This window comes from Pelobates fuscus, chromosome 10 (assembly GCF_036172605.1).
Source record: "Pelobates fuscus isolate aPelFus1 chromosome 10, aPelFus1.pri, whole genome shotgun sequence".
In the NCBI taxonomy this organism is placed as follows: Eukaryota; Metazoa; Chordata; class Amphibia; order Anura; family Pelobatidae; genus Pelobates; species Pelobates fuscus.
The window spans coordinates 70390176-70413403 of NC_086326.1; the positions used below are offsets into that span (position 1 = coordinate 70390176).

Here is a 23228-nt window from a genome sequence, read left to right on the forward strand (position 1 = left end):
TTCAATCAGATGTAATTTACCTTAAACAATTGTATCTCTTTCTCTGTAAATTGAACTTTAATCACATACAGGAGGCTCTTGCAGAGTCTAGCAAGCTATTAGCATAGCAGGGGATAAGAAAATATAAATTAAACAGAACTTGCAATAAAGGAAGGATAAACTTTAGATGACTCTTTACAGGAAGTGTTTAGGAAGGCTGTGCAAGTCACATGCAGGGAGGTGTGACTAGGGTTCATAAACAAAAGGATTTAACTCCTAAATGGCAGAGAATTGTGCAGTGAGACAGCAGGGACATGATCTATATACCAAAACTGCTTCATTAAGCTAAAGTTGTTTTGGTGACTATAGTGTCCCTTGCCTTTCAGCAGTCTAAATTTGATCTCAATTCGGGGTTCCCATGAATTCCTAAGAAGTTCTTTCAATTAAATGTCTTAAACATATTTATTACGTTCAGTTAGCAGGAACATCAAGTACTTTGTGTATTATAAACCTTACATTTCTGGAAAGTGAGCACGTTTCTCTCAATGAGAGGCCAGTGGTAGGTTGAGTGTGTCAGCTGATCCACTCAACCCATCATCAGCCAAATCTGGGAGAGGGAAAGAAGGGGTAGAGCAACTATGTCATGCACTGTAGGTCCAACTTCAGGGTTAAACTGTTGCAAAATGGTTTATCCTTTGAAGGTAAGATGCTGTCCAGACACTACTGCCCTCATAACACATTAAATATATTGGAGTCATTAGGTGGTGGAAGTGTTACTTTATTGTAGCAGAACGAATTTGGTGACTGTTCATTGGAGAACTTTTTTTTTTTTAGAACCGTTGACTTCAGTGATAAGGTACTTCTAGATGGTAGGGTTATCAATACCAATCTGGCCAAAATTATCCATTTTGGATTATTTCTTACCCGAACTGTTTTTTTTATTCTCTTTTTTTTTTTTTTTTCATCATTCAGTGGAAGAAAGCCGAGGAAAAGTTGGAAAAAGAGTTACTGGAAGCAGAGGCCTCTGAAAACAAGGAGAAGAAGTTGAAGCTGGTAAGACAACCATCTGGTGTAGCCACACTGCCTCTGATCTCCTGTTACCCCAAAAAGTCTGCATTCTGGGGACTTTTCTGTTATCAAGAGATTTTAAAAGATGCAAATATTAAATACGTGGGCCGTTCTCCTGTGCCACCCCTTTATTTCCTTTTTCTTCTGCTTCCATAACATTTCTTTCTCTTATGCCCCCTTTTGTCTTAAGAGCTGATTTACCTGTATTGTTTTACATTTAACTTTGATATCTTTCTATGACTATATTGTACATTTAATAATCAATTTAGATGCCGATTACATTTCAGAAAAAAAACAAGCATTATCCATGACTTTTAATGATACATTTGTCATTTTTAAAATGTTACCTTTTTGTTACATTTCGAGTTTTACCCTCATAGCGCATCTGTGTGCAGCCTTTAAATTGTAAAGCTAAACATGGTCTCTGCATCCGCCAGCTGGGCGCTCGTGAAATAAGGCTCCTGAACTTACTGGATAATGTTTGTTGGTGTTAAAACCTTTCTTCCAGTAGGTAGTGACATAAAGTCTTTATCGAGCCTGGAAGTATCTTCTTGTAGTACCATCTAGATTTAGGTTATGTGCTATCACAGTAAAATATATTTTTCTCAAACAGTGTATAATTATTTTATTCTTTTCCTTCCTAAATTTTCCCACAGCACACGGAGACGCTGAACATCGTTTTTCTCACCTACTTCAGAATACTGAAGAGAGCGCAGAAGTCTGTACTCCTACCTGCTGTTCTGGAAGGCCTTGCAAAGTAAGGGATTTTATATTATGACCAGTCCAGTCTGTATACCAGAGCCATATATAGCAAGAGATCCTCTATTTTATTCTCATCTGTAATGTGACAAATAAACGTCTTTTCATTTTGAGCTGCCATTTATTTAAGCTTTTTTGTTTTTGCATTGTTTAACAAACGGAAATGGAAACTTGCAGTTTTATTTAGGATTTAAAGATGGAGAGATTGTTTTCCTGTTAATAGGTTTGTTGATCGTTGCACTAGATCAGTGGTTCCCAAACCAGTCCTCCAGTCACCCCTACTAGTCCAGGATTTAGGGAGTACCTGGTTGTGTGTCTAAGGTGTTTTTTGGAAAAACCACTGCGCTAGATGCTTAAATTCTAAACTTTAACCAAAGAACCCAAAGCCACAACAATAACTACAAATTTTAGCTCTTTAAAAAAAAAAATTATATATATATATATATACTTACAGAAAATGAAAACAAATAGGATGGCATTACTACTTGTACCTATGTATGTGATTTAATATATGATGAATAATGAAAGTTCCAATATTGTGTGTAAATATACAATTTTGAGAATTGAAAATATTCAATTTAGTAGCTTTCCTACTCAATAAGACACTGGTATTTCTTGCTTCCTGTCCCTTAATCAGTTTCCTTATAATGTGCAGTTTTGTAATATCACAGTAGGCCGAACGGCTTATTTTTTTTTTTAGAACAATTTACAGTAACAGCAAGAATGTATTTGAAGATAGTGATATATTATTGCTAAGTAGGCCATGGTACCTACAAATTGTTACATATAATAACCCTTAATGCTGTTCAGTATAGATCTATCAACCATAAATCACAAAATCCACATCCGGTAAAATGTCATCAATATTTTGTTCAACTAGATGGCGAGTATAAAAGTAAAGTATAGATTTTGAACTTTCATTTCCACTGCGCAGTGTAAAATAGGGCTGGCAAATTACATGTTGGATACATTCATTTTCTTCCTCTGTAGATTGCGGTTTTATCTTTGAAGGGGGATTCTATTCGTTCTGTAAATGATACTGGTGCCATTCACTGTTTTCCTTTTGGGAGATAACAAGTGCTTGTGGGAAAAACATTTTTTTGAAATGAATTTATTTTTTTAGAGCAATAATATTGGAATTCTCGTAATGATTGTAATTCTTCTAATAAGATCCTATCTCCCCACACCAATACTGGTGTCTCTCTCTATGAAGCAATGTCAGCTGGGTGCACTGCAAACTGGGTGTCTTTTATTATATTCTACTTTAATCACCGCTGTCCTACACTTGCAGGTTTGCTCATCTTATCAACATAGAATTTTTTGATGATCTTCTCAAGGTCCTTTATACTCTCATTGATTCCGGGGTAAGTTTTACCAGGGTTTATCTACTAATGTCTAGTAATGCACATTTATGCTTATTTGAACGTTATTTGCTGTATACACTAGATGTTATGGAGATTTTTATCTTTTTATTTTTCCCTTTGTTCCATACTAAACATTTGCCACTTTAGAGCTTGTTGTAGTTTACTTTGTCGAAAACTCATAGTGACCATTATTTTGGAAAATTAAATTTTACCCTTCAGCACCACCTCTGCATGCACTATTGGTGTATACGTTTAAGTTCTGCTGGAAATATTTTTCAAAGCAAAAATATCACTTTGTGGGTAAAGTGGTAAATAAAAATAATAGTAATAAGAAAAAAATTTGGAAAGTCAGCAGGATTTCTCTGTGTGTCTGGCAACGTTAAAGGAGCACCATAGGATCAGGAACACAAACGTATTCCTCACCCTATAGGGTTAAAACCACCATCTAGCCCCCTCATGCCTCCCTAAATACAGTAAAATCTTACTTGTATTCAAGCATGAAGCTGCTGGCTTTGTCCCCGTTTCCTTTTGACCAGAAGTGGTAGCCTGATCCAGTCACAATGAAAGAATTGAAAATGTAAGATTTGTGAGTACTTTATACATCCTTTTATTACAAGTAATGAACATCTGTTATCCAACAATAATAAAGATAAGGGACTTTAGCAAGACAGTATAAAGACATGATGTGTATTTTCTTATTGCTAATCAAGATCGCCATTTAAAACAGGGACGGAAGGAACACTTGGTGTTAATAATGTTACTGTGCTCGTCTTGTGGGAGTTACACTTAATATGACACAATGTGGGTGGTTAATATGTATTTATTTCCTGGCCCTAAAGCACATTATTGGTAATTCTTGTGTATGGCAAGTCTTAGGATTTCCTGGAAAAAAACAGAATATTTTATCTATAATGACACTTTCATGTGTTTGTACTTTGTATTCATGTGATTCATTGCAAATGCATTTAACCCCTTATGGGCAAGAGCAATTTCACTTAAAAACTTGAAGTGATTTTTTACATTTTTGTGTGATCGGAGTGTTTATTTTTATAAACATTTTTGTTGTAAATGATGTAGATCTGATATGTTTTTCACTAGAAAAAAAAACTAATTAGTGTTCATATTGTTTCCCATGAATATAGAAATGCCCCTAACGTTGTTTGTTTATTTTTTTATTTTTATGGGGGGGGGGGGTGTGAGGGTGTGAGGGTGTATTTATGAGGACCTGTAGCAGCAAATAAGAGGTTTGGCCAGTTCCATTTTAGTAGTTATGCTGTCCTATTTTGGGATAATTGAGTACAACATCATTTTCATTTACAAATGTTCCCAACCAGCACCCAAACAGACTCCCTGAAAGCCTCTAAGTGAGTGTGTTTATGGAAGTGTGAATCTAATGATTATTTTTTTCAATAGGAGAGAGGGTTGTTAGAGCTTTGGAAGGGTTGATGATTATGATAATTGATGTATGTCCTCATTGTTGCTGTATATTGCAATACTATATGCGTTAAATATTTATTTTAGAAAATCTGAGTTGTATAAAAGGGAATGGGGACTTTGTTTAGGTTTACTAATAAACTTTGCTTACAATCCCTGCATGATTCAGAGAGAATAATGGGTTATTACTTTAAATGACACAGTGTATCTCTTTATCACTGTGTGATACAATGATAAAAGGGGTATTCTTTGTTTTCTTTTGGCATGGGGTTGGCACCTGTCGGGAAGGTTTCTCATATTTTTTATGGGAAGGGGCAATTCCTTTGTTTACGTTGCCTTCCTCCTACTTTAGATTTCTATGGATAGTTAATACAATGTTAACCAAAAATCTGCACACCAGTTTAGATTTCTATGTATAATTGAGAGATTTGGATTGCATACAGGGAAACACTCTCTTGGACAGTTATGTGCTGGTTAGGGGGCTGATACTAACTGCTCTGGTCCTGAAACATTATCCTGGTGACTGTCAGGTCTGTTACTTGCTCTTTAGAGACAATTTATGTGACTCTCCCAACACAGCACTCTGTATGACGAAGTTTAAAAAAATAAAATAAAAAATAAATTATCCAAAATGTTTTTTTTCCTTTTAACCTTTCTAGGACCCTTGACGCATCACAGCTGTCAAGCTAAAAAGGCATTGGTTTTAGCCTGATAAAGGCCTTATTAATGACCTCTTCAAAATATGTTTTTATAAAATACAAAATTTACTTATTTTTCAATACCCAGGGATTCGATAAACAATCTAGAAAAAGTATTGTTGACATACACCACCTTAAGCCATTTAAAAAAAAATAAAAAAATTTAATAGCTTTATATTTTGTATCTTCTGCACCAGTTTAGTTGATTGAATTAGACTGGTTATCGTTCAGTACACAGAAAACCTTTATACTCAACTCCAAAGCCGAGAGACTTCTTTTAAACCCCATCTTATGCAACACTCACAAAGCAATGCCCCTTTCCCTCCCTCCAAGTGATCTGCAAAATATCACCAGAGCCTTTTATTAGTTTCTGTATGACTTCACTCTAGAAAATTATTGTATACTATTTTATAGCATGATATGTGCAAGGAATGTGTTTGCGCTGTGCCTAGGTGGGGATGCAGAAAGCGACACGCTTCGTATTCTGGGAATGTGTCTCCCTGGCCAGGCTCTCCTGAGGGATTGTAAGGATTACTGGTACAATGGTCCATACATCACGTAGCAATAACAGTATAACTTGTTTTCTTCCACCATCTATTCTGAAACATTAGGTTTCAGACTAAGACAACTCTGGTCCCAATCCTATATTCTCATTCCAAGTGCTGCTTTTTCCCTCCTTACAACCACACTCCCCAACCCTTTGTGTACTTGTACTTTATGAAAATACACTTACCTACTTGCTGTACTTTCACAGGTTTCATCCTGTATTTGCAAACGCTTATTTAGTGAGTGCCCGTCTCAGTTGGTGACCCCCCAAGGCTCTGTTCTTGGTCCTCTTTTTCTCCACACTTTCTCTCTGTCAGTGACCTTATTAATGCTTTTTTTATGTTAATGCCACCTGTGTGCCAGATTGCATCTTTATATGCTGTGTGTAGATTTGAGAATATATTGGACATGTCCGTTTATAATTGTGACTGTGCTAACATGTTGCATGAGGTGCTTTTAAAGTCAGCAGAGTCCACATCGTGAAGGCCAGCGAAATAAATTAAACAGGATATTAAATCTGAAATAAGGTTAACTTGTTGTAATTTCCAAACTGATAACAGGAACATGCATACAGGGGGGAGAGCATTAGGGAGAGCGTTTTCTTGCTAATATGACATTACACCATGATCTGAAACACAAACCATTGTTACAGTTTCTCTCATGGAATTAAAGTAAATGTAACAACTGCCAAAAACGTGTGTCATTGACTTGTATCTAAAAGAAACGCCAATGCATTCTATCCAGATGTACAAGCAAAATATCCCATTTCTTTATTACACAATATCTGCCATGTTCAGGCTGGGTTACAGTCTAAAAGGGGGATTGGAACTCAAGCATTATTTTGTTATTGGAATCCATAGCATGAAATAACATTCCAATTAGACTTGTGTATGGTGAAAAAGAGAAAATGTTTTCAACCCGCCCAAATTTTGCTGATGCATTGGTTTGGCTTTGACCGAATATAATCCATGCTACTATTAAAACAGCTATTCGGATTCCTCTTCTAATCAATACTGTCTTCTTTGTTTCTACTCTTTTCTCCCACCTTCCTCCTATCAAAATGAGTCACCGCTCACACACACTATAACATGGGACAGAAAATGCATACAAGAATTTCTATTAATGAAACGTTGACTGTCCAAATTGGTGTTCCTTCGCAAGAGACATTTAGCAAATGTCTTAGAGGTTTTAACAAAGGTGCACCGTTTCTTCTTGAAACATTGAGCCTTAAGCACATCCCAGTTTGCGATGTCGGTCCCTAATGGGTAAATTCAACGGCTGAGGTACTTTTTTTCAATCTTTTATTTATGGTTCTATCTGTATAAATCTCTTCTGGGCTTTCTGCCCTTGTTCATGTTGACTGAAAATGCTGCGTGACCTAATGTACACCAATTGTGACATGTTATTTTGTATGCAACTTAAATAATTTGAAAAAGAGAACTATTCTGGCGAACAGCCCATCAGTGTATTCCTAACATAAGTTAGTGGCTTTCCCCTAACCATCAATCTTTGATGGGTGCCATGGGTGGAACCCCAAACTAAAAACGACCAAACCATCTCATCCATTGTCTGTTTTTATTGCTTCATGATTTGGTCAAATGTCTAATTGAAGTTACGGATATTGGACGATCCGACCATCGCCCAAAATCCATCTGAAAACGAATGTACAAATCTTTTGCAATTTTCGCCATATAGCACTGGATCTTGCTGTGACTCTTTAAACTGTTGCGCACTTAACCAGGAACTCTGAAGTTGAATTGCACTTTAGATACCAGGTTACGCAGAAAATAACTAGTTAGTCATTAGGTAATGAATCCCAGAAGGGTTAATTTGAGTAGAAACACACATTGTTTTAATGGCAACTCCTCGTGTCACCAGAAACTGTTAATAATACGGGAAGGTAAAGCATGGAGTCCAACTTGACCGAAGTTTTAACCGTTGAGTGATCCTCAGTGGCATTAATGATTCTTGTTCATTCTCTTCCCAGGATCTCAACTACAGAGAGAGTCTGCACTGCGTCCAGACAGCATTTAATATCCTTTCTGGGCAAGGTGAGGCTTCCAGCCAAAACAAATTTCAATTATTATGTGGTTACACGTTGATGAGGCCCTGTAAGGATGTCACAGCTTCCTCCAAGTAGCTGAATGTGCCAGTATCCTGTGCTTTAAGAAGGATCTATCATAGCAAAGAGGACAGTGCAGCTTTTAATGTCAGGCTTAATATTTTAAATGATTTGTTGAATATTTTTTATGTTGCAGCTTTTTAAGGACAGGAAATTCTTTGCTCGTTTTCCAAAAAGATGTGTGCTCTGTCTGCTGCTTGAGCCAGTGCAAGTTACTTGTATATAGATCAGTAATATTTAAGTTTGCAAAAATCCCGCAAGCCAATGTTAGCTACTGTAGGAATAAGATATCCTTGGCCGTCTTGTTAGGCCATCTACTTTATGCAACCCTACACCAGAGAAACCACGTCAGAGTTGTTTTGAGGAGGGTGTGGGCTAGTTTTGGAAGCTCTGCAGCATTAAAAAAAAAAAAGTGACTTTCTATACATCGTTTCCAATGTAAAACACACAATTCAATGATACTAAATGTTGTTTCATAAAACAAATTGGTACTCTGCATGAGCTTTTTTGTTGTTGTTGTTAATCTCACTGACAAAGAGATCTTGAAATAAAACCATACATTGCTGATTTAACAAAAGCATTGTATGCGCTGTCTACTGTATCAGAGTACGACAGTGAAACCCAGCGGCACCTTATCCATGTGTGTGGTCTAGGAGCCTGTCATAGGTTAAGGTCAGTAAAATACTGGGTTCAACGATAACACGTTATGTACATAGAACGTAGAAGAGCGTAATGGGAAATGTCATTTTGCCCCCAATTTAAAGTTGAGTATAAATTCTCACGTTAGTGAGTAACCCTATTTGTATGATGTATACATCTTTAATCAATCAAAGCCACTGCCTTACATTGCTTGTAAATATCATACACCAGGGCAACACTTTTCAAGTGCTGCCTATCGAGAAGTGATGTGTATCTAGAAAAAGATGGTGGATGTTACTACCCTAGCTATAATATTTGGTAATGACTGACCTAATATTGTTAGTGAAAGCTATAAATAAGAAATGGGAAAGTCTGTTTGTTCCCAGATTATACCTAGTGGGAAAGATTTGGGATTTTGATTCCTGACAGATGTGCAGACACAAATTTGCATTTTAAGCTTTTTTTTTTAAATGTATTTTTTTTTTTTTATAGAATGGGCTTTCTTAAACGCTGTTTGGAAACCACTTATGAACTGATTTTTCTCATGTACTTATTTTTCTTTTAACAGGTGATGTTCTGAATATTGATCCCCTGAAATTCTATACACACCTTTATAAAACATTACTTAAGCTCCATGCAGGTAATTTACATTTAAGATCTCTTTATTTAATGCCTTTTTTTCCCTGTTAATATGGGGAGCATGTGGCAATAATCCTAGTATTTTGCGGGGCGAGGAGGGAAGGGATGGAAGTAGTGTAAGGAATTGCTTTGTAGTTCTTTTTCTGTGCCCTGTTCTGTATTCCCATTGGTGACCATGTTTGTGCAATGTTTATTATACTGTATGCTGTGACCTAGTTGGATCTGGATACAATAAACAGTCATAATTCTAAGGAGTTTCCAAGAAAGAAGATGATTTGTTTCTTCCTTAAGGTCTCACAAGATATGGCTATTCCTTGTCCTCTATAGAGTAATTACTAATACGAGTATTGCCAGTACATTGGATGGATTGAATATCATATAGTAACCAGATATCAGCTCAGTATATCTTGCGTACACCACATTGTGTAAAACGAATTTACAGTAAAAAAAAAATTCTTGCAGATTTGAATTTTTTTGTGTTCATTTTAGCAATTGACTGTTCTGGTTTTTTTTCTTCTTGTTTTTTTATTATTATTATTATAAATATCTATTGAATTGGAACTCCTTCAATTTTCTCTGTTCATGTAGCTGTTGACATGATCAATGTTATCTCTGAATACTGTAACTCTTCCCTGCCAGCTCTGCAGGACCGGGGGAGATCAGAGATCTTTCTGGCACGCTGGCATTGCAATGCTGACAGCCGGCAGGCGAGTGATGGAGAGAGGACTTGTGGGAGCTCTAACTTGCAGCTCTGCCCGGTTCTCCACTATAGTCACCTGAACAACTTTAGCTTAATGAAGCAGTTTTGGTGTATAGAACATGCCCCTGCGGCCTCACTGCTCAATCCTCTGCCATTTAGGAGTTAAATCCCTTTGTTTATGAACCCTAGTCACACCTCCCTGCATGTGACTTGCACATTCTTCCATAAACACTTCCTGTAAACAGAGCCCTATTTAGGCTTTCTTTATTGCAAGTTCTGTTTAATTAAGATTTTCTTATCCCCTGCTATGTTAATAGCTTGCTAGACCCTGCAAGAGCCTCCTGTATGTGATTAAAGTTCAATTTAGAGATTGAGATACAATTATTTAAGGTAAATTACATCTGTTTGAAAGTGAAACCAGATTTTTTTTTCATGCAGGCTCTGTCAATCATAGCCAGGGGAGGTGTGGCTAGGGCTGCATAAAAAGAAACAAAGTGATTTAACTCCTAAATGACAGTGAATTGAGCAGTGAAATTGCAGGGGAATGATCTATACACTAAAACTGCTTTATTTAGCTAAAGTAATTTAGGTGACTATAGTGTTCCTTTAAACACTATAGTGTTAAGAATGCATGTTTGTATTCCTGACACAAAAAGTGTTTCACTATCCCCACCTCTCCTTAATTTGTAAGTTCAGTGGTGGTACAATTATAAATGAGTTGATGAACATAAAATCCTAACAAGGCAGTGTTTGAGAATCTTTCCTCCAAACTCCATTTTCCTCACAGCTCACCGTTTACTGAATAAAAACCCAACATTTTACTTTGTCATTCTGTTACTGAGTCGCTGCATGTCCGATCTGGCATAGTGTTCTGGGATTTCCAGTTTCTCATTCGGGTTGTTTCATTGCAAGATGCTTGGAGCCAGAGGAATAAAATTGAGTTATATTTCTCATGACCTTTCACTGCCGAGACGTCCCACAAGCCATGATTAAATCCTCTTGTTACGCTATCCCTGCCTGTAGGTCTGTTGTTGTGAAACTAATCCCAGAACCCTGGAGTATTCTGTAGGAATAGGTTTGCGTATGGTTGTTGTGGTTGTTAAGGAATCTAAATAGAAATACCCTTTTTCTGCATGTTTTATTATTCCCAGATCAGCATTGATCTGTTATATACTGGCAGTACTGTGAAATTTAACTTAAAGATGGGGCTTCTGGTACTTACACGGTTACGTTTCTATGTAGAATTGTAAAGCAACAAACACCTTTTTCATTCGTGAGCAGAGTGGGTAACACGGGTGGCAACGTTGACTTAAAATTTGAAAAGAAAACTTTTGCCAAATGTAATTGTTTTTGTGCTTTTATGATTGTAGTCATTGTATTTCTAATGATCTGTGATTGCATTCTTTACCTGGCCTTCCTCACTTTTAAAATTTCAGTTTGAACTGACACGATCTGCTTCAATGTTTCAGTTCACGGATGAGCCAGGGGAATTATTTACAATATATGGAAGACTGTTCTGCAATACAGTCAGGCCACACAGATGTCAGACAGGAAGAACAACTGTTGTGTGAATTATGTGTTCAATGCCACTTGTGGGATTCTCACTGCACATTTCAGTAGGTTTGTAGTGTTTTGCCTTTTGCAGGAGTAGAGAATAGAAGTTGTGGTTTTGTTTGAGGCTGGAGTTACATTGCATGTTTTCTGGTTCCAAGTGAAACAAAATACTGCAAAATAAGGAAACTGGTAGCAGCACTCAAAGTGCTAACATTCTGCCTTTAGAGAAATAAATTGGTGTTAAAGTAACCAGGATCATCCTGAGAAGCTGGAAAACTCTAATTTGGAGGAAGTGAAATCCCTGCTTTTGTATAATTTGCTGATGGGCAAACTGTAGCTTCCTGCTGGCCAAGTGTCATGGGAGCTAAAGTTACAAAGAATTTAAAATGATTTTGCGAGTCTGACTATTATAGGCCTGTAGTTCTCAAATGTCAACACCATTTTGGCTTCCTTTTTGTAATTTGTGTTTAATTTCACTACAGTTCACTTTTTAGTGAGCAATCCCTACAATGTGAGCATAATTTAAAAATGTATCAAAACAAAATGGGGGAATCATTGTTGTCGACCCCATTTTGTTTGCAGAAAGGCATTCACTTTGTGTTTGTTTGACTGTGTATGAACTACACACAGTAATTGTACTGTTATTGTGCTTTGTTTGCAGGCGTTAACAATGACGACATACTGATAGCCCTTCAATGCTTGGAAGTGATGCTTGCCAAGCGTAGGAAGCAAGTATCCCAGCAGAGAGCCCTCTCTTTCTTAAAGCGGCTATCCACACTGGCTCTGCACGTGCTCCCGGACTCCTGCATTGGGATTTTGTCAACCAATCGAGGAATTATGCAAGTAAGGACACTTTCAATAGCTATTGAAAAACCACTGTGGGTGTTGTAAATACAAACATCCTAATGTTCATTTGTATACTTGGACATTAATGCAGGTTTCTTCCTTTTTAAAAAAATATATTTCTTTACCTAATTTTTATTGTTTACTATAAAGTTTGTATATTGATTTGAATATGCACCATTCAAAGTGTTTTAGGAATAGGTGGGGCTAAATTAGTGATATTTTGTTTGTCATAATTTCCTTTTGTCATACAATAAAGCTGTGTCATCTTCTGCATATATGTATTTTGTGTATTGTGTTTTGTATGGTATGCCTCAGGTGAGGATCTAAGGGGAGCAAACAAACGCCTGCATAATTAAAGGACCACTATAGGCACCCAGACCATTTCAGCTCAATGAAGTGGTCTGTGTGCCAGGTCCGTCTAGTGTTAACCCTGCAGCTGAAAACATAGCAGTTTCAGAGAAACTATGTTTAACTGAGGGTTAATCCAGCCTTTAGTGGCTGTCTCACTGACAGCCGCTAGAGGCACTTCCGTGCTTCTCACTGTGAAAATCACAGCGAGAAGACGCTGGACGTCCATAGGAAAGGATAGAGTAATGCTTTCCTACGGGCGGTTTGAATGCGTGCGCGGCTCTTGCCGTGCATGCGCATTCGCGCGGATGTCGGTAGGAGGAGGAGAGTTCCCGGTGCTGGAGAAAGATAAGCGGCTTCAGCCCAGCGGGAGTGGGACCCTGAGGGTGGGGGACCTAAAGACCCTATAGTGCCAGGAAAACTAGTTTGTTTTCCTGGCACTATAGTGGTCCTTTAAGGAAACCATTAAATATGTGTTGTGTTATGGACTATTACTTTTGGCAACTTATATTTATTACTGATATTTGTGGCACTTAAAATATGGTGATGTTTAAATGAACGGGCAAGGTTTGAGAAATGCTTTACAATGTCCAGGGAGTGATATCGGTCTTTACATTTTATTAACTGATGGTATTTTATACCTCACCCTGTGATCAGGAGCTACGGTTGTACTTTGCACATGACCTTCAACATAAATCCATCTCCTTTCAGACATTCCCAAAGACCGACATCCTGCTTGACAACGAGTCCCAAGGCAGCGGCCTCTACCTACCGGAGCTGGATGAGCCAGAATACTGCAATGCCCAGAACACTGCGCTGTGGGAGCTGCACTGCTTGCGGGTAAGTTTTCAATCTGTCATTAAGATGTTATCTATGTATCGATTGTGTAAAGTAAATGTAATGTCTACAGGGGAAAGATTTGGACACTACAAAATAGTTGCAAAGCTGAATTTGTTAAAGAACATTTCAGTGGTTATGGTGCACCCCCACTATAAGGCAGCAAACCGTGTTCGAACATTCTGACTTCTCACCTTGGGTCTGCCGGGTGCTGCTCCCTTACTGCTGAGGAAGAAGGTCCTTAGTAAGAACTTACATTAGCTCTCCTGAGCGAAGGCCTGTAATAGATGGTTTAGCTTATTGGCTGTACGTGTCTAATCCTTCGTATGATTCCTATTCAGGAACATGTCTCTCCAGAATGGTTGCGGTGCCGGTGCCTGGAATGTTCCTTTTTTGTATCTTACATATATCAATAAATATTTTACATTATGTGTCAGCACACAGGGAGGGTATTAAAAAAAATTAAATAAAGCCTTCCCCAAACTTTTTTTTTATTTACAGTTTGCGACTTAGAATTTCCATTTAAATTATTATATTTAAAGTGTGTGTGTGTGTGTGTATATAATTTTTTTTTTTATTGTATTTTTTTATTAGATCATGTTGCCTTCATATATTTGCCCTGAACCCTACAATAAATGTTGGCTCAGTTTTATTCTCCTCCTAAGTAAATTCTTTTAAAATTAAGTCTGTCTTTTTCTACATTCTTAAATAACATGGTCCATTTCTTCTGCTCTTGGTGCTAGTAATCAAATTAAACACAATATTATATACTGTGATACAACTTGCCTGGTGTTCCAGTACAACCTGGGGGAATATATATTCTTATCCAAATTTATTTGGTAACTCAAATTATTGACTTCAGAAGTGGGGAGGGGGGAAACCTAAATGCAGGGCTTGACAAATTTGTTTGGAATCTAGGAGCCAGCTAAAGTTAGGTGCCAGTTTGTTTGTTTTTAAAACACACTATAGTCGTCATGACCACTACAGATTAATGTAGTTGTTCTGGTGCCTATAGCCTGTCCCTGTAGCCTTTTCAATGTAAATGTTGCGTTTTCATAGAAAAGGCAGTGTTTACATTGCTGCCTACGAAGACCTCTAGTGGCTGTCACTCAGACGGACACTAGAGTCTTGTAAGTGCTCTGAATGTTACCCATACAGAACATGCGCAATATCGTCCCAATGCTTTCCTATGGGAAAGCAATGGCTTAGCTGAGATCATAAAGATTTATGAACTCGGCAATGGAGGCGGGACAAGCCACGGCAAAACCTGCACGGCGTGTGGAGAGAAAAGGTGAGTAAAAACACCAATCATGTGATCAGAGGGGGGCAGGTACCTAAACAGACAGACAAACACAGACTCTGACACTTTTTTTAAACACTCACAAATTAATTTTTTTTTTATTTTAATCCACCCAGCCCCCTACCTTTGGGAGAACTGAGTGGGCTTTCCCTGGGGTCCAGTGGGGCTGCTCTCTCGTCCTGTGAGAGAGGGAGCAGTAATCTACCATGCAGCTACTCTCTGCTCCCTGTGATGCCGGGGCCGGAATGTCGTCCTATTCCGGCATCATTAAAAACAGCACGAGGGAGCAGAGAGTAGCTCCAGCCAACGGCCTTGATGCTCCACTGAGCCGGCCGCCTCCATAAAGCCCAGGGCAACCGGCTACAAGGCTCACTCAGCTGGCCAGCTACAAAGCTCACTCAGCCGTCCGGCTCCATTATTTGCCCAGCCGGATGTTTTAGATGGAAAAAACCTGACACATCCCATGCGCTAGGGCAAAATATTTAGTCACCTGGCGCCTGGGATTTGTCGAGCCTTGCCTAAAAGTATTTATAAAAGTTTTAATTGTGCCAAAAAATTGGATCCCCATATTTCTTAGCATCTTTACTTCCATGATGCTTATGCCATTCTACAGCCTTGCAAAAGCATTATGGGAGTTTTAGGTACATTGTCTGTTTGTTTATCTACATTATGATCCCTTACTTAAATCCGTGTTTCTAAGATATTCTGTTAGCAACAAACAGGTTTATATAAAACAACTTTAGCTTAATCAGTTTTGATGTATACATCATGCCCCTGCAGTTTCACTGCTCAATTCTCTGCCATTTAAGAGTTAAATCACTTTGTTTATGCAGCCCTAGTCACACCTCCCTACATGTGACTTACACAGCCTTCCTAAACACTTCCTGTAAAGAGTCATCTAATGTATACACCTCCTTAATTTCAAATTTCTTCTCTGCTGTTAAGTTAATAGCTTGCTAAGCCCTATAGGAACATCATGTATGTAATTAATGTTCAATTTACAAAACAGGAGATTTAAACTTTTAAAGTAAGTTACATCTGATTGAAAGTGAAAACATTTATTTTCAAGCAGGCTGTCAGTTACAGGCAGGGCTGCATAAAGAGAAACAAAGTGATTTAACTCCTAAATGGCAGAAAAATCAGCTGTGAGGCTTCAGGGGCATGATCTATACACAAGCTACTTAGTTAAGCTAAAGTTGTTTTGGTGACCCATTAAGATTATTAGTTATCTGAGAAGTTTGGAGTAGGCATTTTGTTGCAAACTAAAGCTAAATAAAAATTGTAAAAAGAGAAACACACTGCACTTAACTGTCAGTCCATCGAGTTTAAAGGGTTACCGTTTCAGAATAGCTCTTAATTTTACTAAATAACATGGCACACTTTTTACTAGCAGTGACTGTTGTTACCAGAGGATGTTGATGGATTTGCCGGGAGAGTTAAATTTTGAACTCCCCACAAACATCCACCCAAATTCCAAGCAGCGACTGATTTGTCTTCTCCATCTCCATGAGAATTATTACACATTCCCGGCCATTAAACAGTCAGTCTGTCCAGAGAACTCGAAATGCTGGGACAACCCCACCGTAAATTACAGTTTTAATTCTGTCAGTGTTGTGTGAAAGTTGTGACCCAAGAACGATTAAAATCTAGACTTGATTGAAGATATCCAAAAGCATTAAATAAGCCAGTGCTTATCTGTGTAATCCTTGGGGTTTTAGGTTTTGGATTGAACAGTAAATATGTTTTATGATGAGATTTGTAGATCATGCAGAACTGTGGTTTAGCAGAGGAATTACATTTGCCCAATTACATGTGCTAATTAACATTTTATAACACACAAACTCTGTATAGAAAGTAACCGATGTTTACAATTTACGGATTTCTATTTAAAAAAAAAAAAATTTTAATCCACAAGCAGGGCGTGATGTCATATAATCATGATTTGTTAATTTTTTTTCTCCCTTGTTAATTTCAGAGGCATTATCATCCTGTAGTGCGAATATTTGCTGCTCACCTCTGTGCCGGAGCTCCATCTGAAGGCTCGGAAGGTCTCAGAGCAGAACTAAGTCGCAAGTACGTTAATATTAAATACACAGTATTAAAATACATAGTTACATTGGTGAAAAGAGACTTGCGTCCATCAAGTTCAGCCTTCCTCACATATGTTTTTGCTGTTGATCCAAAAGAAGGCAAAAAACCCAGTCTGTAGCGCTTTCACAATTTTGCAACAAACTAGGAAACAATTCCTTCTTGACTCCAAAATAGCAGTACATTGCTTTAATATATCACATGTACACATTTTGACGACTCGTTGCACAGCCTTCTATTCCTGCATTTTAATTTACTTCACTTACCTGGTACTTCCTGTGATCTTAACTGTTTATGCAGTAACATTGCAGATTAGTGGGGACATCAAAGACCAGTGGGTCCCAACGCATTGCCCTTCCATGGTAAAGTGCAGAATTGATCACAACTATGCTAAATGCATAAAGACACGTTAAACAAGTTAGAATGCTGAGCCACAGAAAAGAGGGCAGTCCGGCACTATGGATGGTGGTTTTTCTCACAGCGCCCCTTCAATAGTGGGCAAGAATCAAAACTGCTTACTGAACCATGAATCCACTAAAAACTATGGTTCCTTTAAGAGCAATTGGTAGTAATACTTTCTATAGTGACTGGCACTTAATGAAAGCTGCAGTGTTTTCTGGGGTAATATAACATTACTGTTACTGAATGTGCAAAGTCCAAGTGCTTAGAAACTGAACATATTATTTCTTAAAGGTTTGATACAGGTTAACATCAGTGCAAAGTGGGGGCAAGTATTATGCGTAACACGGCCCCATTATTGTGCCCTTTATTTATTAATTGGCAGACTAATAATATAGGCACTTGATATTTATTTTCTATTTTATTAAAAATGTTTTAAATCCCCCAATAGTGATAATCATCATTTATAGGCTGGCTGCTGCCTTACCCACTAGCAACCTAATTCAAAAATGTTCTATAGTGCTTAATGATAAAATGGAAATGTAAGCAATGTGCATTTTAAAACAAAATAAGTAAACACTGCAATGAAATAATAGATTGCATAGACCTATACAGCTACAGAAAATATACAGTAATACTCTCCAGTGACTTTGGAGATAATTGTTTAATAGTTTTTCACATTTAAATACCGATATGTAATTAATTAGAGAATAATGCTAGTGTGTCTGTGGGTTAACTTCCATGTGGGTTGCTTCCTAAATAACTGTTTCATTTGTTGCAGATCTACAGTAGAACTTTTTGCAGATTACACAATCAACGGGATGACATTCAATCCACCAATTTCGGATACAGTTTGCAAGAAAAAGGTGGGTCCTCAGAAAGATGTCTTGTACATTTTAGTCATAGCTGAGAAAATGAGAAATGATCTCTGAGCTGGCCTCGCTGTGATCTAAGGTCCAGATTAACCTGCTGAAAAATGTATTTGGGCCCGTTTTTTGTTTTCTTTGGATTTTCATGAAAGTCTCACAACATCAAATTTCAAAAATGCATTTGGCTTGGAAACTGACTCATTTCTCAGCCATAGCCACTGCAAGTGACTTCTATGTGGGAAGTTTCCATAATCTGGGAACCAGCTGTGTGTGTGTGCGCGCGCGTGTGTATAATCAATGTAAACAAATTATCCAACAGGGTATATAATCCACTCGGAGTGTATAGAACATTTCAACTAAGCCATAGAGGGACACTCCAAGCACTGAGACAACTTTAGCTTGCTGCTGTGATTTTTGATGCCAGTAGAGCCTTGAACCTCCCCCTTCTCAATTGCCAAAAGGTTTACCGGCGGCTATCGTGTTCCATTCTGTGGCTCCACTGGAGTTCACTGAAAGCTGGAAATTGTAGAGGAAGTAGTTTTGGTGGGTAGCAGAGCCTGATGGACCCTTAACTAAGGGGTCAGACTGTTTTAAAATGGTGAATACTTTCAATAGGGGGGAGGGCATGCCTGGCACTGCAAGAACTACAGCATATGGGTGGTTATGGTGCTTAGAGCTTTCCTTTAATGCCTGAAGTAGTATATATTGTGCTCATTACATCAATGTGGTTATAATGAAGCTTTTTATTTTTATTTTTTAAAGACAAAAATCTGCATTTTTCTATTACAGGTTAAAGCTAGAGCGAATGAGGTAAAAGATGATCTAAATGGACTAATACAAAAACATCTTGAAAAAGTATCTTCAGTACAACCGGACTTTGCTTCCTATTTTAAGCCCATTTCAACATAATTTTAAGTGATATTCGGTGATGGACTAACCCGGTACTTGCCAGTTTTTGGAAGTGGATGTTTGAAGAAGTGAGAAAAAAAAACCCACAATTCTGGAGACCGCGATTGCATTCTCTATGGATTTGTGCCTCTTTTGTATATAAGGGTTTAAACAAAAGTTGCAAACCAGCCTTTGTAAAGCAGAAATAAAAGATTTCCAGTCCTAGATTCTTTACATCGCCCCATAGCCAGCACTATTTATTTCATAAATATTCACAATCTGAGTGTGTGATGAGGTCTACAGACAACTGCACGACAGACATACCACCAACTATTTTTTATTTTCAACATATACAAATACAACAGTGTTTCAAGTCTGTATACATTAAGTAGTCCAGATTGAAAATACATTTTACAAATTCAACAGGGTTTCAAAACTGGCACAAGAAGTCAGATATAGTCAAAACACTTCATGACATGCATAAATTAGGTACAATCAAGACAACGTCACAGAAATGCACAAGTAACACATTACCTAGGATCTAAATAGTAATCTTGTGAAGGCTCACTTGCCTTGTCCAAAAACAGTGTCATTCTTCTGCTTCAAAAAGGCTTGTCACGGCTATTCATTTTAGAGTTTAAGACAAAAGTGGCATTTTACCTCCTAAGAACAGCAGACATGTTCTCTTTTCAACATGCACAGGACACATTTTCTAATATTTACTGGCCCTTTTAGGTCACAGGACTCCTAAAAGGACACAATAGGCACCCATACCACTTCATCTCATTGAAGTGGTTTGGGTGCAGTGCACCTGTTTTCTTAACACTGCAATGTTGTTTATTGCAGCTTCTGAAAAACTGCAATAATTATATTGCAGGGTTAACTCCTCTATAGTGGCTGTCTTCCAGACAGCCACTATAATTGTTTCCTAACATTTCACAGAGTTCTACTCTGTGAAACGACACTGGATGTCCTTTTGCTGTGAGACTTTTAGCTCCTTGAAAAACCCCATGGCAGTGAGGGTTTTTGTGTGTGTGAATATATAGCTGCTATGTGAATAATTTTAAACACAGTTGAATCCTTCATAAATTGTACTACTCCATGTTTTTTGGATACATGGATATTAACAGATTATGTTGAAAATTAGTTACAAAATAGAGATAACTACACAGTAGCCGACCCCTCTGTTATTACTGCTATGATGTGGGGCACAAATAATGCTGGATCAAATTTAAAAAAACCAAAAAACGTTGCCATGTTAAACATTTACACCTGAGACCCATCATAAATATTGGATACAAGCATTCATCTGTCAGGTGTTACTTGCTATGCCAGACCATTAATGGAACTTTAATTATAATACATTGTTTGATACATCATTGGAAGTATTCCTTTGCCTTTTGTTTTCTAGTTGTAGAATGTAAGCATGATCAGTTTTTCATTTTTAGGTAAAGCTGGGAGGGCAGGCGCTTTAGGAAGATTTGAATGAACACAAAGTACTCTGACTAATTCAAAGAGATAAAATGGTAATTACCTCCAACTCCTTCATAGTGCCTGGCATCCTCTGGTACTGTCCCTCCATTCAGTGTTAAACTGTTTTCGAGCTGTTTAACACTAAGGGCCCATGGCTACCCACAAGACCTCTACTGGAGGTATGGCTAAGGCAGAGATTACTCACTTCCTTTCATACCAATTTATAGTGACAATGGAAGCTGTGATAAGCTGTCCATTGCTGCTCAGGCCAATACTTTTTTTTATTAGGCAACGCATACAGAGAGGATGGGCTGCTGGGGAATCTCCAGCATTTAAAAAAAAAAAACAAACAAACAAAAAAAGGAATTCTGTGTTAAACAGTCTCTAAAGACCAGCACTAGGGGATCACCAGTTCACTAAAGTGACTCATTCCATTTTGGAATGGTGCTTCATCTAACTATAGGGTAATCATTGACCTGCTGGACGCATGGAACAAAGTGTGGTGAAATACAAGTATAATGTTCTGAAATAGAAGCTGATATTGCAACCAGACTTGCACAAAAGTAGATCACAAGTACCATCAATCCCATGACTATTTGCCAGACTGAAGGCAAGCAAAACATCAAGGGAGCAACAGCTGCTGTTTCCAAGGCACACTAAAAGGTTAGGATTTAGGGATTTTGGAATTTTGTTCCAATATGGACGCTGACAAAACACAGATATTGGTGTGCCTTAAAGACTGGGGTTGGGAACAAATTTACACTCGCTGTTTTCGTACTAAACAGAAGCAGGCTAGGAGAAAGGCAATCACAAAAAATGATTTAATGAATATGTCTGTGAAATGACTGGCTCCCCAACCTTTGTTAGATCTGTGTTCAACGTGACTGTCATTCTGTGTTTGCTGGAACAGTTGGCCTGAAACGTCATTAGGGAATGTACACATCTTAGTGCCAATTACAGGACGTGAGGTTAAAAAAAACACCCAGACAGTCATTTTTTAAGTGCTGTAAATATTTTTAAATAGTTCACCAAATGAAATATGCCCTTTCACTTGAAGTATTTGGTTATATAGATTCAGGCAAGTCTGTCTTGTTTTATGGTCTATTAAAAAAATAAAAATATATATAGATATAAAACTTACTGACAGCTAAAATGTATACATGCTTAGTTTTTCACTAATTGAAAGTACCAAGTGTTAACAACTGCACAGTAAAAACACCCCCAATATAATACACATAACACATCAAACTACTTCTCTACATATCCTCTTGGACTGGTAAGTGATGTACACGAACTGTTAAGTACTGTTTGATTATTTTTATACTCTCAACATTTAAAAGACTAGTTTGTTCACCCTTCTCCCAAGACTTAGGTAATCAGTACGGTTTATTCATTCTGAACCTTGGGGCAATCTCAAAGGAGCTGGTCTGATACCAGGGAGAATATACACGTCAGATATTAACCTTTTAAATAGCTGATGTATACAACATATAGCTGATCTCTGCTCTTATCAAACTTCAGTAACCGTGTACATTTTGCTGCTATTTGAAGCAGAAGAAATGCTTTGACTATTTTATGAAAAGGGTAGATGCATACATTGTGTAATGGGGTATAGACTCACTCATAAGTTTGTAAATTAAATGGCAAAATCATGTAGAATTGCAAACAAAATATACACACATACACAATTTTAGATACACCACTTAGTGTATTAATCAAATGTTATCACAACCACTATAAGTAACAAATGGGATACCATAGCGTGGCTAAATCCTCCCTCAATATTTCCTGAAAGGATAAACAAATTCATGTATAAATTGCTGTTAATTATTATTTTTTTTTAAACTCCTTCCCCTATTTCTGCAGGCTATACACCCAAATAAATGTTTTACATTTTTTTTTTTTTTTTTAAATCATTCTAAAAGAGCCTAGTAGTAAAGGGGTCAACAAGATCATTTAAAAACTAGCAGTCGACTGTTTAATTGATATCTCAATACATGTTACATTTAGTGTCACACCCTTTTTAAGAAGTCTGCACCTAGATGATGGAGTTAAGTGAGCAACCTACACAGCATCAATTTGTTTGTGCAACATTTAGTGGAACTCAATTTTTCAAGAAAACATTTTATATTGGGATGGTCTCCACGCAGCATATTAAACATACTAAGTTTTTTTTTTTTTTTTTTAAGTGTGTTACTTCAACAAGAGATTAAACCTTAAACCACTATTTATATTTTATTTTTACTTTAAAACTTCCCTATCATTTAGGGGTAAAATATTATTTTCAAAATAAACTATACACCTATACAAAACACAAATGATACAAAATTGGATAGTCACGGTGCATCACAACAAATAACTTAAAGTGTCTAAAACTCCCATGTTTTCTTTAAGGTGCTATTTTACAGAATTTGCTTTGCAAGATAAATACATTTAGCATTTGCAAGCTCAGATTTTACAGAATAAATAAGTCGGCTGTTGCTAATGAAATGGATTCTTACATCAGTACCAAAAACAACAATGCAATGCATGCTTAAGAAATCAGGATAACTGGTATTAATGAAAGTGGTTAAATATGTGAAACACTTTCTTGCTAAAACACATTGTAAAAATTGACGAAACAATCTTATTTGTGTCCTCATTCTACTCTATAGCATTGTACATATTCTTTAAAAAAA

The 23228-nt window shown here is 37.3% G+C and overlaps 1 protein-coding gene across 1 annotated transcript in view; it reads left to right on the forward strand.

The window, feature by feature from the left end:
* The window catches only part of NOC3L (NOC3 like DNA replication regulator), a 43270-nt gene extending 23959 nt beyond the window's left edge, over positions 1 to 19311 (forward strand). The window contains exons 12-21 of the mRNA XM_063434582.1: positions 952 to 1032; positions 1704 to 1804; positions 3098 to 3170; positions 7836 to 7899; positions 9178 to 9249; positions 12164 to 12345; positions 13408 to 13536; positions 16809 to 16906; positions 18102 to 18186; positions 18979 to 19311. Of these exons, the coding sequence (XP_063290652.1) occupies positions 952 to 1032; positions 1704 to 1804; positions 3098 to 3170; positions 7836 to 7899; positions 9178 to 9249; positions 12164 to 12345; positions 13408 to 13536; positions 16809 to 16906; positions 18102 to 18186; positions 18979 to 19098 (1005 nt within the window). The 3' untranslated portion in view covers positions 19099 to 19311. The remainder of the gene's footprint in view (positions 1 to 951; positions 1033 to 1703; positions 1805 to 3097; positions 3171 to 7835; positions 7900 to 9177; positions 9250 to 12163; positions 12346 to 13407; positions 13537 to 16808; positions 16907 to 18101; positions 18187 to 18978) is intronic.
* Positions 19312 to 23228: the final 3917 nt, after the last annotated feature.